The 10,466-nt window shown below is 58.4% G+C and overlaps 1 protein-coding gene and 1 long non-coding RNA gene across 4 annotated transcripts; one reads left to right on the top strand and one right to left on the bottom strand.

Moving 5' to 3' along the window:
* The first annotated feature begins 1,098 nt into the window (after nt 1-1,098).
* Nucleotides 1,099-10,306, top strand: PHKG1 (phosphorylase kinase catalytic subunit gamma 1). 2 transcript variants are annotated; one of them, XM_045543209.1, is made up of 11 exons: nt 1,099-1,242; nt 3,211-3,254; nt 3,334-3,448; nt 3,982-4,160; nt 4,545-4,599; nt 7,230-7,295; nt 7,551-7,714; nt 8,139-8,229; nt 8,753-8,906; nt 9,069-9,194; nt 9,522-10,306. In XM_045543209.1, exons 3-11 carry the CDS (start codon nt 3,366-3,368, stop codon nt 9,765-9,767), a joined length of 1,164 nt encoding a protein of 387 aa, XP_045399165.1. In that variant the 5' UTR covers nt 1,099-1,242; nt 3,211-3,254; nt 3,334-3,365; the 3' UTR covers nt 9,768-10,306. The 2 variants fall into 2 exon arrangements, with proteins under 2 accessions (XP_045399165.1, XP_045399166.1); XM_045543210.1 differs by lacking the exon at nt 3,211-3,254.
* Nucleotides 5,952-8,328, bottom strand: LOC123632668. 2 transcript variants are annotated; one of them, XR_006733421.1, is made up of 3 exons: nt 7,849-8,328; nt 7,075-7,689; nt 5,952-6,363 (listed from the first exon to the last, which is right to left on the bottom strand). It is a non-coding gene; the product is annotated as an uncharacterized LOC123632668 (long non-coding RNA). The 2 variants fall into 2 exon arrangements; XR_006733420.1 differs by having other exon boundaries at nt 7,075-7,275; nt 7,592-8,326.
* Nucleotides 10,307-10,466: the final 160 nt, after the last annotated feature.

Here is a 10,466-nt window from a genome sequence, read left to right on the forward strand (position 1 = left end):
GTGGATCGCTCGAGGTCAGGAGTTTGAGACCAGCCTGAGCGAGACCCCGTCTCTACTAAAAATAGAAATAAAACTATCTGGACAACTAAAAATATATAGAGAAAAAATTAGCCGGGCATGGTGGCGCATGCCTGTAGTCCCAGCTACTCGGGAGGCTGAGGCAGTAGGATCGCTTAAGCCCAGGAGTTTGAGGTTGCTGTGAGCGAGGCTGATGCCACGGCACTCACTCTAGCCCGGGCAACAAAGTGACACTCTGTCTCAAAAAAAAAATAATAATAAAATAAAGTTTGCTTAATGCCAGAGTTTTGGGGTCCAGGTCAGATTGTGTTTGAAGGGCTTTGTAAAATGCTAATCAAATAGGTATTTGGGCTCAGCTTTTAAGGATTTGAAAAAAGAATGAACAAGAGCAATAAACAATGAGTGTCTACTGTGTGCCAGCATGTTGCATACATTATTTCCAATTCTGTCAACCTCTTCAAGTAGAATCGTACTGACCAGAACCGTGAGCTGAACTTGGATGACGTTAGAGTCCATATGCTCTTCCTGGACCACAGTACTCCTCCCAGCAGAAACTGCAGGCTGAAAACAAAATGGGTTAAAGAAGGTTCTTTAGATGAAATTATTATGGAGGACAGATCAGAGGTGGATCCCTGAAGGGGAAGTTCCCTAACCTTTGAGGTCTGCATTCTGCAGGGCAGCCATGCCAACAGTGCCTGCATGGGCCCCGATGTCTGGGTCCCTGTGACAGCCAGGGCTGTCAGCTGCAGCAGTTGTGTGCTGAGGCGTCCTCCAGCGCCTGCTCTCAGCACACAAGGAAACTGAGATCACTTCCAGAGAAGCACATGTGTTTCCCACAGGCTGGCTTCGTCTGCTCAGGGCCTGGAGGCCAAGTGAGCCCTAGAGGGAAGACTGGTCCCCTCATGCTGTCCTGCCGGGTCCCAGGCCACCCGAGCTTCCCTCACCCTCCACCAGAGGTCACCCCTGGTGAGACTCGGCCCCGTGCCCTGTCCCTGCTCAGCCTTGGCCTGCGTCCCAGGTTTGCAGTTGTGATTTATTTTTGGCACCTCAGCCTTCGGTCATCAAGTAGCAAAATCCAAAAGAAGAACAGCAAGATATCTTATTCTGGCCACAAGTGTCTACTTGGGACACGGCTTCTGCCCTCTCTGGTCCCCTCTCCCCGAGGGGCTCTGGGACCTTTGGGATTCTCGTCAGGCTCATTAGAGGGCCCGCAAGGACCTAACGGTGAGTAGCCAGGCCAGCAATGGACAAAAGCCAGCAGCAGGCAGAGAGAGGGGAGGCTGTGGGTGGAGAAGACAGAAACCCCCATCTCTGTTCTCTGCTGAAGGCAGATGGACCCAGCAGACTGGCCAAATTGACTCTCGAAACTCTCCTCTGGAGGGGAGTTTGCTACAGAAAGTGGGTCCTTGTGGCTGTATGTTTGGACTTTCAGAGTTTGGGGGAGGGATATTATGTCCCACAAAGGACCGGGCCACCTATTCCCATTTGGAGACCTTCTCCAAAGGGGTCTTGGAAAAATTGTGAGGGGTGGATGGGACAGCAGACAGAGGCACAAAGTTGGCCCCATTCAGGCCTCAGAGCAGGGGATGGGGCAAGATAAACATTCTCCCAAGCCCCCCGGGAAAGGCGAGTGCAGCCAGAACCTGGCCAAGCTGGCTGTGCTAGGGAAAGGGGCCCGGGCCCAGGATGGCACCGGGCGGGTGGGGGTGGTGCGCTACAGATACACCCTCTGCCCATGGAGGGCTGGGGAGGGGAGGAGGTGGGTGCTGCTCAGCTCTGGGAGGTGAGGGACACAGATGCTCGTCTTGGGAACCTAGGACTTGCCAGGAAATGGGCTTGTTCTGTGGGGAATAGAGACTCCTGGGCCCCCTCAGGTTCCTGATGGGGCAGAGGAGGCTCGCGGGCAGCCCGGTTGCCTGCTGCTCAGAGGACTTGCTGTTCCAAACCTTCCCCTGGTAACCAGGCACCCAGTAGTGAGGACACCAGGATTCCTGGAACCGCCAGCCCGATCTCCGAGGCAGCCAAGGCTGCTGCTCGGCTGGTAGCAGACTGGCTCCTTTGCGAGGCCAGGCCTTCCAGGCCAGGAGTGGGGGATGTGGGGCGGGAGGCAGCTTCGGTCCTGCTGAGTGGCAGCTTGTGCCTGTTTTCTACCTGCCGCTTCCGGTTTGTTGGTAGATGATTTCCTGAATTGTTCAAATCCTGCGTCTGAGGCAGGAGTTCGGTTCCCCGGCCGGAGCCTGCATTCCTGAAGCAAGGCCGGCCAGCTCAGCTCCTCGGGGTCCAGCCCGAGCGCCCCGGCTCTGTACTGCGCCGTGTGGCAGTGGTCCCACTCAGGGCTCCGTGGCTGTCGTTAGCTAGGACGTGGGGCACCTTGCCAGCAGGACCCTGGACCAAAGGCATCACTGCCCGAACATTAGCTCACATCTAGGGAGCAGTGCCGGCTGTGCCTACTGGGGACACAGAGGGCAGAGATGGCTGGGACCTCCTAGAGAAGACCACCATCCACTGGGGGAGACGACAGCACACGCGACAAGCAATTCCTGGGCTGGGTCCAGGACTCACGCAGCCAGCTCTGCCGCCCTCAGAGCACTGGGCACGGTGCTGGGCAAAGGGTGGGTGTTCAGTGTCTGCAGAATGAGGAAGGAAGGAACGGATGAGTGAGCGACTGTGAAATTAACTTATGGACAGGATGAGTGAGGAAGGAGCAGTGGGGTGAACCGCAGGAAGCGTGTCCCTGAGGAGGGGTGTTTTCAAGGTAGGACAGTCACTAGAGGCCACGGGGGTGGCACATCATTAAGGAATCGTGCAGCTTCTCATCTTGTCCTCAAGTGCAGAGAGCAGACAGAGGACAGCAGGACCAGCCTCAGCTCCGCAGAGAGGACAGGAGACTGCACTTTAATTTGCCCTCTGCAGTTTCTGAGAGCAGGGGCCTGCTGGCCCGTCAGCGCTAACCCTGGGCCGCTCACAATCTGCCGTCCCCGCCTGGAACGGGAGGCGCCACATGGTCTCCTGGGGACACGGCTGTGCAGCCAGTGGGAAGACGCAGGCGACTCCTCCCAAAGCTGCGGGCAGTGAGGACAGGAGGATCCCTGGGTAACCCTGGGGGAGGGCTGGGTGCCAGAAAGAGCTAGAAAGACAAAGCTGGCTGGACGTTTTCAATTTACAAACATTTATTTCGCACATTCACCGCAGGCCAGCCGTTCACCGCAGGCCAGCCGTGTGCCAGCCGTGTAAAGGTGCGTGAGAAGCAGCTCAGCCCTCCAGGGCCACATCCCCTGGGGCAGGAGGCTGACAGCTTCTGTCTACGCCCCCCAGAGTCCCTCGGAGTCACCCCTGCGGAGCTGAGCATGACTCGGGACGAGGCGCTGCCCGACTCCCACTCCGCGCAGGGCTTCTACGAGAATTATGAGCCCAAGGAGATCCTGGGCAGGTAAGGCGCAGACATTCCCTGCCAGGTGCCGTCCTGGGCTGCAGCAGGCCCTGCTCCGCCCTGAAGACTGACCCACTTCCGTCCCCGAGGCAGCGCCCACTTGGAGAATCCCTGGGTGGGGTCCTGCCCTCTTGCAGCCAGGACAGATGAGAAGGGTATGAGATCAGAGACCGCTCCCAGCAAAAAGTTCCCTGGTGCTGTTGACAAGCACGTCCAAACCCAGCTCTGGGCCAGGGTCAGGGACAGGGACAGAGGAAGGCCGCAGCCCTGAGCGTGTGCTGCCTCTTTCCGTATGCTGAGGAAGGGCCCTCAGCTGGGAGTCCAGAAGCCCGAGACCAGGCGTGTTACTCATCAGCTCTGGGCAAATCACCCCTCTGTGTCTTTATTTTGTCATCCACCATTCCCACAAGTTCCTAGGAGTTGGGGGAAAGTGTAACTCACATAACAAGGCAGAACATCTCTGCTGCGGCCTGGACCTGGGACTCCCCCTGGGGTGAGGGGCCCCCACAGCCATCTGTCGCCTGCACCCCCAGGGGTGTTAGCAGCGTGGTCAGGCGCTGCATCCACAAGCCCACGTGCCAGGAATACGCCGTGAAGATCATCGACGTCACCGGGGGAGGCAGCTTCAGCTCCGAGGAGGCGCGGGAGCTGCGGGAAGCCACTCTGAAGGAGGTGGACATCCTGCGCAAGGTCTCAGGGCACCCCAACATCAGTGAGTGGCGGCCCCGAGCCACAGCAGGGTGCTCCACCATGACTCTGCCCCGGTAACCCAAGCCTGGGAGCGTGGCCCCACCGCACAGCTAGATAGAACCATCTAGAACGTCTCCTGTGTCCTGAGGCTCCAGGTTCCCAGCCCCACCCTCACTGCTCCCACAGAGAGGGACCCAGGCTGGGGGTGGACGTGGGTGGCGGAATGGGAGTTTGAAGTCCCCGGGCTGCCCAAAGCCCTGGTTGGCCTCCTTTGAGCAGCGTCCTGACTCCCGCCCCAGCGTTGGCAGTTGGCCACAGCAGCCTCTGTCCCCGTGCCCCCCCATGCCCCGCTGCCCCTACCTGGGCTCCCCTGCTACCCGAGACGAGCTAGCCATTTCCATTTCAGTACAGCTGAAGGACACTTATGAGACCAACACTTTCTTCTTCTTGGTGTTTGACCTGTAAGTACCCAGCCCTGGAGTCAGCCAGGCCTCCCGGAGAACCCCCCACTGTGGCCCCCGCCCCGCGCTGTCTGGAGTCCAGCAGCCGCCCGCGCTGTGGATGCGGGGAGGACCACAGGCGCTTTAGGCAGGTCAGCCCCCGGGCTCTGCTGCCACGTTAGGAAACCTGGGTCCGCCACTTACGGGCTGCGGGATTTCTTTACGTATCAGTTTTCACACTGGTATTACAGCAATCATAATAGCACAGTGACTGGCACCATGTAAATGCTAAAGACTGTCAACTACAGTGACAATGATGACGGTGGGTCACTCGGTATTTCTTCCGAGCACTGAGGATCCAGCAATGAAAAGACATACAAGGTCCCTGACCTGTAGTCACATACAGGGACAGTAGTCCCCCCTCACCTGCAGTTTCACTTTCTGAGGTTTCAGTCACCCACCAGCAACCGTGGTATGAAAATAGGTGAGCTCAGCACAGTAAGATGTGTTGGGAGAGACAGAGGTACCACATTAGCATAACTTTTATTACAGCATATTGTTATAATTGTTCTACTTTATCATTGCTGTTAATCTCTCACTGTGTCTAATTTATAAATTAAAGTACTTTACCATAGGTTTGTACATATAGGAGAAAACATAGTATGTACAGGGTTTAGTACTATCTGAGGTTTCAGGCATCCACTGGGGGTCTTGGGATGTATCCCCTGCAGATAACGGGGGGACTACTGTAGAGGTATATAAAGCAGAGCAGGGGCGAGAGAGAGACAGGCAGAGAGAGAGAGAGAGGGAGGGACACAAGGGCTTCTTTAGACAGAGTGGTCAGGAAAGGCTCTCCAGACGGCGACTGGAGCAGAGACGGATGAATGAGGGAGGGATCAGAGGCCTGGGGAAGACCCTGCAGCACAAGAGCGAGCCAGGACACGGCCCTGCGGCTGGGCGGCAAGTCCAAGGCAAGGAAGCCGGGTGGGGCATGGGGGGTGAGGGGTGGAATGAGCTCGTGGAGAGTGGCAGGATGTGAGGTGGTCAATACCAAAGACCAGATTCTGCGGCATTTCAGCCGCGGTGAGTTTGGAGGGCCACAAGCGGGAGGGTGACGGGGTCTGATTTACTTTGCACAAGGATCCCGCTGGCTCTCTGGGGACGAGTGTAAGGAGGCAAGAGTGGACAAGGGGGAGGCCAGCAGTATTGAGGGGACAGGCAAGTGGTCGGGGTGGCACTTGGGGTGTTGTCCAAAAATCAAAATCATCATCTTCATCGCCATTGTCTGCTTCTGCACCAGTAGAGTTAGTGAGACGGATTTCTTATCGCTACGCATCAAATGTGAACACACAAAGTGCTGTGGGAACGGTGTGTTCAAGTCCTACCATCGTTTTTATTAGAAGTGTTCCCAGGGGAGGGGGCTCTTCAGCACCGGTGCCCCCTCCCCACTGAATTCTCACTGCAGAATGTAAATCTCTGCTGCCACACGAGTCCTTACTGCAGGGATGTCTTGATCTCTCCACACAGAACAGCTAACGTAGGGACTGGACATACTCGGGTTAACTATTCGATTTTGTACTGTTGGAACATTTCATATTGTAGCTCTACCGAGTATGCGCAGTATTGTCTGACTTTGACACACGATTGCACTTGGCACCTGTGTGCAATTCATCAGCTCCCAGAAGCCAGAGCCTGCAGAGGAACTCGCACAGCCCCGGGTGTTCCCTGGTAAATCTTTGTTCTGCTGCTGCGAACAGCGAGTTCTTCCAGTATCCTTCAAATGAACTAGAATGACAAAAACTAGATTCACACACTGTCTTTTAGGAACAGTACAGGTATCATAAAAACAAGGCTCACTTCTGAGTGACAAATTCTAGGTTGTCCTCTCAAACAGGGCCCCCTCCCCACTCCACCAGCCAGAACCAGAGGTTTTCATGCCTCTTCATGAAGCTGGCCAAAAATCTTCTCCTTCCGTTCATTTTCCTCCCCTTTTGCTCCAGGGATCCCACTGCCTTCCCTGGAGGGCCGAGCAGGTGGGGCAGGAGGTACCTTTCCGCAGTTAACCAAGGGAGACTTTCCTAGGACCCTCTGGACTCGACCAGCTGCACCGTCCCGACTGCGCAGTGGCCCTGTCCTGTCCAGCCCGTGGGGGCGGCTCAGATGTCTTTAACCTTTGAAGAAGCTGCTTGGGGAAGCTATTTTTAATGCTGCCCTGAGGAGCCCTCCAAGGTATAACTAGATTGTTCTAGCAGAGACCTCTTTCCAGATCATCCCAAGAAGAAGATAGAACCACAATTCTTAATCCTACAATGAGCAAACTTTGCTCTTCCAGCGTTTGCGCAGCCAGTTATTTCCGTTCGTTCCCTGGGAAAGATCAGGGTACTTGTGTCCTCATCTGGGTCTGGGGCCCTGGGCCAGTGGCTCAGGGTCCCCTTTTCAGCCCCCAGCCCTGAAAGATCCCAGTCCATGATGTCACTGCAGACAGGGGACCCTCACCTCCTCTCCAGCCTCCTTTGCTCTTCTTCCAGTTCTCCCCAGACTTGGCTCCCTCTGCTTGTGGACGTGTTAGGGTGGGAGACAGCTCTCTGGGAGCAAGGAGAGGAGGTGGGGGTCTTGGGGCCAATCCAGCTGCAAACCCTCTGTCCCCACAGGATGAAGAGAGGGGAGCTCTTTGACTATCTCACTGAGAAGGTCACCCTGAGCGAGAAGGAGACCAGGTGAGGGTCCATTTGCCTCTCTCCCCACTCCCTTCCCCACGTCCCACTGCCACAGGCACTGAGGTCATGGGGGAGCCACACTGCCTTTGGCTGGGCTGGGAGCGTGTGTCACCGGCTTTAGTGGCCTCCTCCTCCCCTGGGCTCAGCCCGGACTAGCCCAGCCTGTCCCGAGTCCTCCCTCACTTGCGGGTGTGTGAGATTTGGTCTCCCTGCCCCCGCACAGCGGAAGAGTAGCATGTGTCTGCCCCACCCTAGGAAGATCATGAGAGCCCTGCTGGAGGTGATCTGCAGCTTACACAAGCTCAACATCGTGCATCGGGATCTGAAGCCGGAGAACATCCTCCTGGACGATGACATGAACATCAAGCTCACAGACTTTGGCTTTTCCTGCCAGCTGGAGCCAGGAGAGAAGCTTCGAGGTCCGGTAACATGGCCTTGGCCCGTGTCAGGGGCTCAGGCTCTCTCACCAATTCTCAGAAACAGAGATTGCCTGGGTTTCTCCCTTAACTTTTCCCCAGAATAAAAATCTTACCATTTAGGTAAAAATCATTACCTGAAAAGGGGCTAGGAGTCTCTTCAGGTAAGTCCTCTTCCCGGGAATGAGCTGAGCAGGGCTCCTGTTGCCAAGTCCAGGCCGGGATGCCCACAGGTGACCGAGGAACCCACGGGCCCCAACGGTGGCCCTGTGAGCCAGTACCCCACCCTTGCCCTTGGCCCTGAAGTTGGCCCGTGTAAGGAGAGTTCCAGCCCAAGCACCACTCCTGTCCCATCTCCTTTGTGCCTTTCGACTTCCTCTTCCGAGGGCCCCGTGCTGAGCCATCCTGGTGGCCCCTATCCCTGCAGAGGTCTGTGGCACCCCCAGTTATCTGGCCCCTGAGATCATCGAGTGCTCCATGAACGATGAGCACCCAGGCTACGGGAAGGAGGTGGACATGTGAGTGCGTGGTGGGCAGGAGGGAGGCGGGGTGGGCCATGGCAGGAGCACTCGCTGGGCAGGCGGCAGGAGGGCGGGGTGGGCCGTGGCAGGAGCACTCGCTGGGCAGGCGGGAGGCGGGAGGAGGGCGGGGTGGGCCGTGGCAGGAGCACTGGCTGGGCAGGCGGGAGGAGGGAGGGGTGGGCCGTGGCAGGAGCACTGGCTGGGCAGGCGGGAGGCGGGAGGAGGGCGGGGTGGGCCGTGGCAGGAGCACTGGCTGGGCAGGCGGGAGGAGGGCGGGGTGGGCCGTGGCAGGAGCACTCGCTGGGCAGGCGGGAGGAGGGCGGGGTGGGCCGTGGCAGGAGCACTCGCTGGGCAGGCGGGAGGCGGGAGGAGGGCGGGGTGGGCCGTGGCAGGAGCACTCGCTGGGCAGGCGGGAGGAGGGCGGGGTGGGCCGTGGCAGGAGCACTCGCTGGGCAGGCGGGAACGGTGGGAGGCACAGCCAGGCCCCCCGCTGGTGTGGTGAGCGGCCCTCGCGCCCCAGGTGGAGCACGGGTGTCATCATGTACACCCTGCTGGCCGGCTCCCCACCCTTCTGGCACCGGAAGCAGATGTTGATGCTGAGGATGATTATGAGTGGCAACTACCAGTTTGGCTCACCTGAGTGGGACGATTACTCGGACACCGTGAAGGACTTGGTGAGAGGCCAAGCCCACGGGCCCCGGGCCCGGCCAGGGGAAACGCCCACGAAGGGGAGGGGGTCTACCGCGCCGCGGAGGGAGCCCGCCAGGACACCCCGTGTCTCCCGAAATGCTGGAGGGACCCTGCCTTGACGTTCTCCCTTCCCCGCCCGTTCTCAGATCTCCCGCTTCCTGGTGGTGCACCCCCAGAGCCGCTACACGGCGGAAGAGGCCTTAGCGCACCCCTTCTTCCAGCAGTACGTGGTGGAGGAAGTGCGTCACTTCAGCCCCCGGGGCAAGTTCAAGGTACTGAAGCTTCCCTTGACCGGGGCCCTGGGGCAGGTGCTGCTGGCTCCCCGAGTCCAGGCCTGCAGGCCCCACCCCTCCCACCCGCCGTGATGGTCCGGTTCGACTTCTGCTTTCAGAGAAGGCAGGTGTCCGCTGACCGGCTGCCTCGGCCTAAGTCCCTGTGGGTGCTGGCAGGGTGCGGATCGGGGGACATGAGGAAGGGCCCGGCAGAATCCACCTAAGGCTTCATGGCAAACAAGCTCAGGGCCCCCCTGCGCTGGAGGGGCAGGGGCCAGCAGCAGGTGGGGCTGCCAGCTCTGCGTTCTCCGTCCTGGCCCTCTGCAGGTGATCGCTGTGACAGTGCTCGCCTCAGTGCGGATCTACTACCAGTACCGCCGGGTGAAGCCAGTGACAAGGGAGATCGTCATCCGCGACCCCTACGCCCTCCGGCCTCTGCGCCGCCTCATTGATGCCTATGCCTTCCGAATCTACGGCCACTGGGTGAAGAAGGGGCAGCAGCAGAACCGGGCGGCCCTCTTTGAGAACACACCGAAGGCCGTGCTCCTGTCCCTGGCCGAGGAGGACTTCTGAGGGGCTGGCAGCTGGGGTAGGGCTGGGGGGGCAGGTAGGGAGAGGAAGCGGCAGAAGTACAAGTCAAAGGAGTGAGATCACGTGCAGGCCTCTGCGCAGAAAGAGCACCTGGCTGGGGTCAGGAACCCTGGGATGGAGGCCACGACCCCTCTCCAAGGCTCTGCACACGAGGAGAGGGTGTTCCCACTACACAGCAACACACGCGGACTGGGCCAGGCCCCGGTGGGGGGCGGGGGGAGACCAGATGCGGCCGAGAACCAGGAGCTCTCCTGCTCTTCCACGTCCCAGTTGTGCCACCTCAGTTTCTGCTTATGAGAGGCCCTGAGTTCCTGACACTCGGGCCCTCTTCCCTTCAGGTCCCTGGGTGAGGATAACAGATACAGAAATATTTGAGACACACAATCGGAGATTTTACTAACCGGACAACATCCAGTGACACCAGCGGCGCAGGTTACTCTCAGGGACATGCTTTTAGAGGCAGATGCGTACTTAGAGCCCTTATGTAATTCGCAATACAGGGGAAGCTTCCCATACTTGTCCGTCTGGAGTGTTGTTTACCTGTGACTCCCACAGTGCACGGCTTCACCTGGTAAATCCTTCGGTTCTCCCAGACCCTTAAGACTGAGGGTGTGCTCTCAAGAGCCCACGTGACTGTGATTTACACATGGAGTGGCAACTAGGTGCCAGGAGGGGAGTACT

The sequence above is a fragment of the Lemur catta genome, chromosome 2 (assembly GCF_020740605.2).
Source record: "Lemur catta isolate mLemCat1 chromosome 2, mLemCat1.pri, whole genome shotgun sequence".
Lineage (NCBI taxonomy): Eukaryota > Metazoa > Chordata > Mammalia > Primates > Lemuridae > Lemur > Lemur catta.

What these genes read in the sequence shown, in the direction of transcription:
- PHKG1 (XM_045543209.1), top strand. Translation starts at nt 3,366, where the DNA reads ATGACTCGGGACGAGGCGCTGCCCGACTCCCACTCCGCGCAGGGCTTC. An exon ending in TACGGGAAGGAGGTGGACAT is followed by an intron (nt 8,230 to 8,752) that starts GTGAGTGCGTGG and finishes CTCGCGCCCCAG; the next exon opens with GTGGAGCACGGGTGTCATCA. An exon ending in CGGACACCGTGAAGGACTTG is followed by an intron (nt 8,907 to 9,068) that starts GTGAGAGGCCAA and finishes GCCCGTTCTCAG; the next exon opens with ATCTCCCGCTTCCTGGTGGT.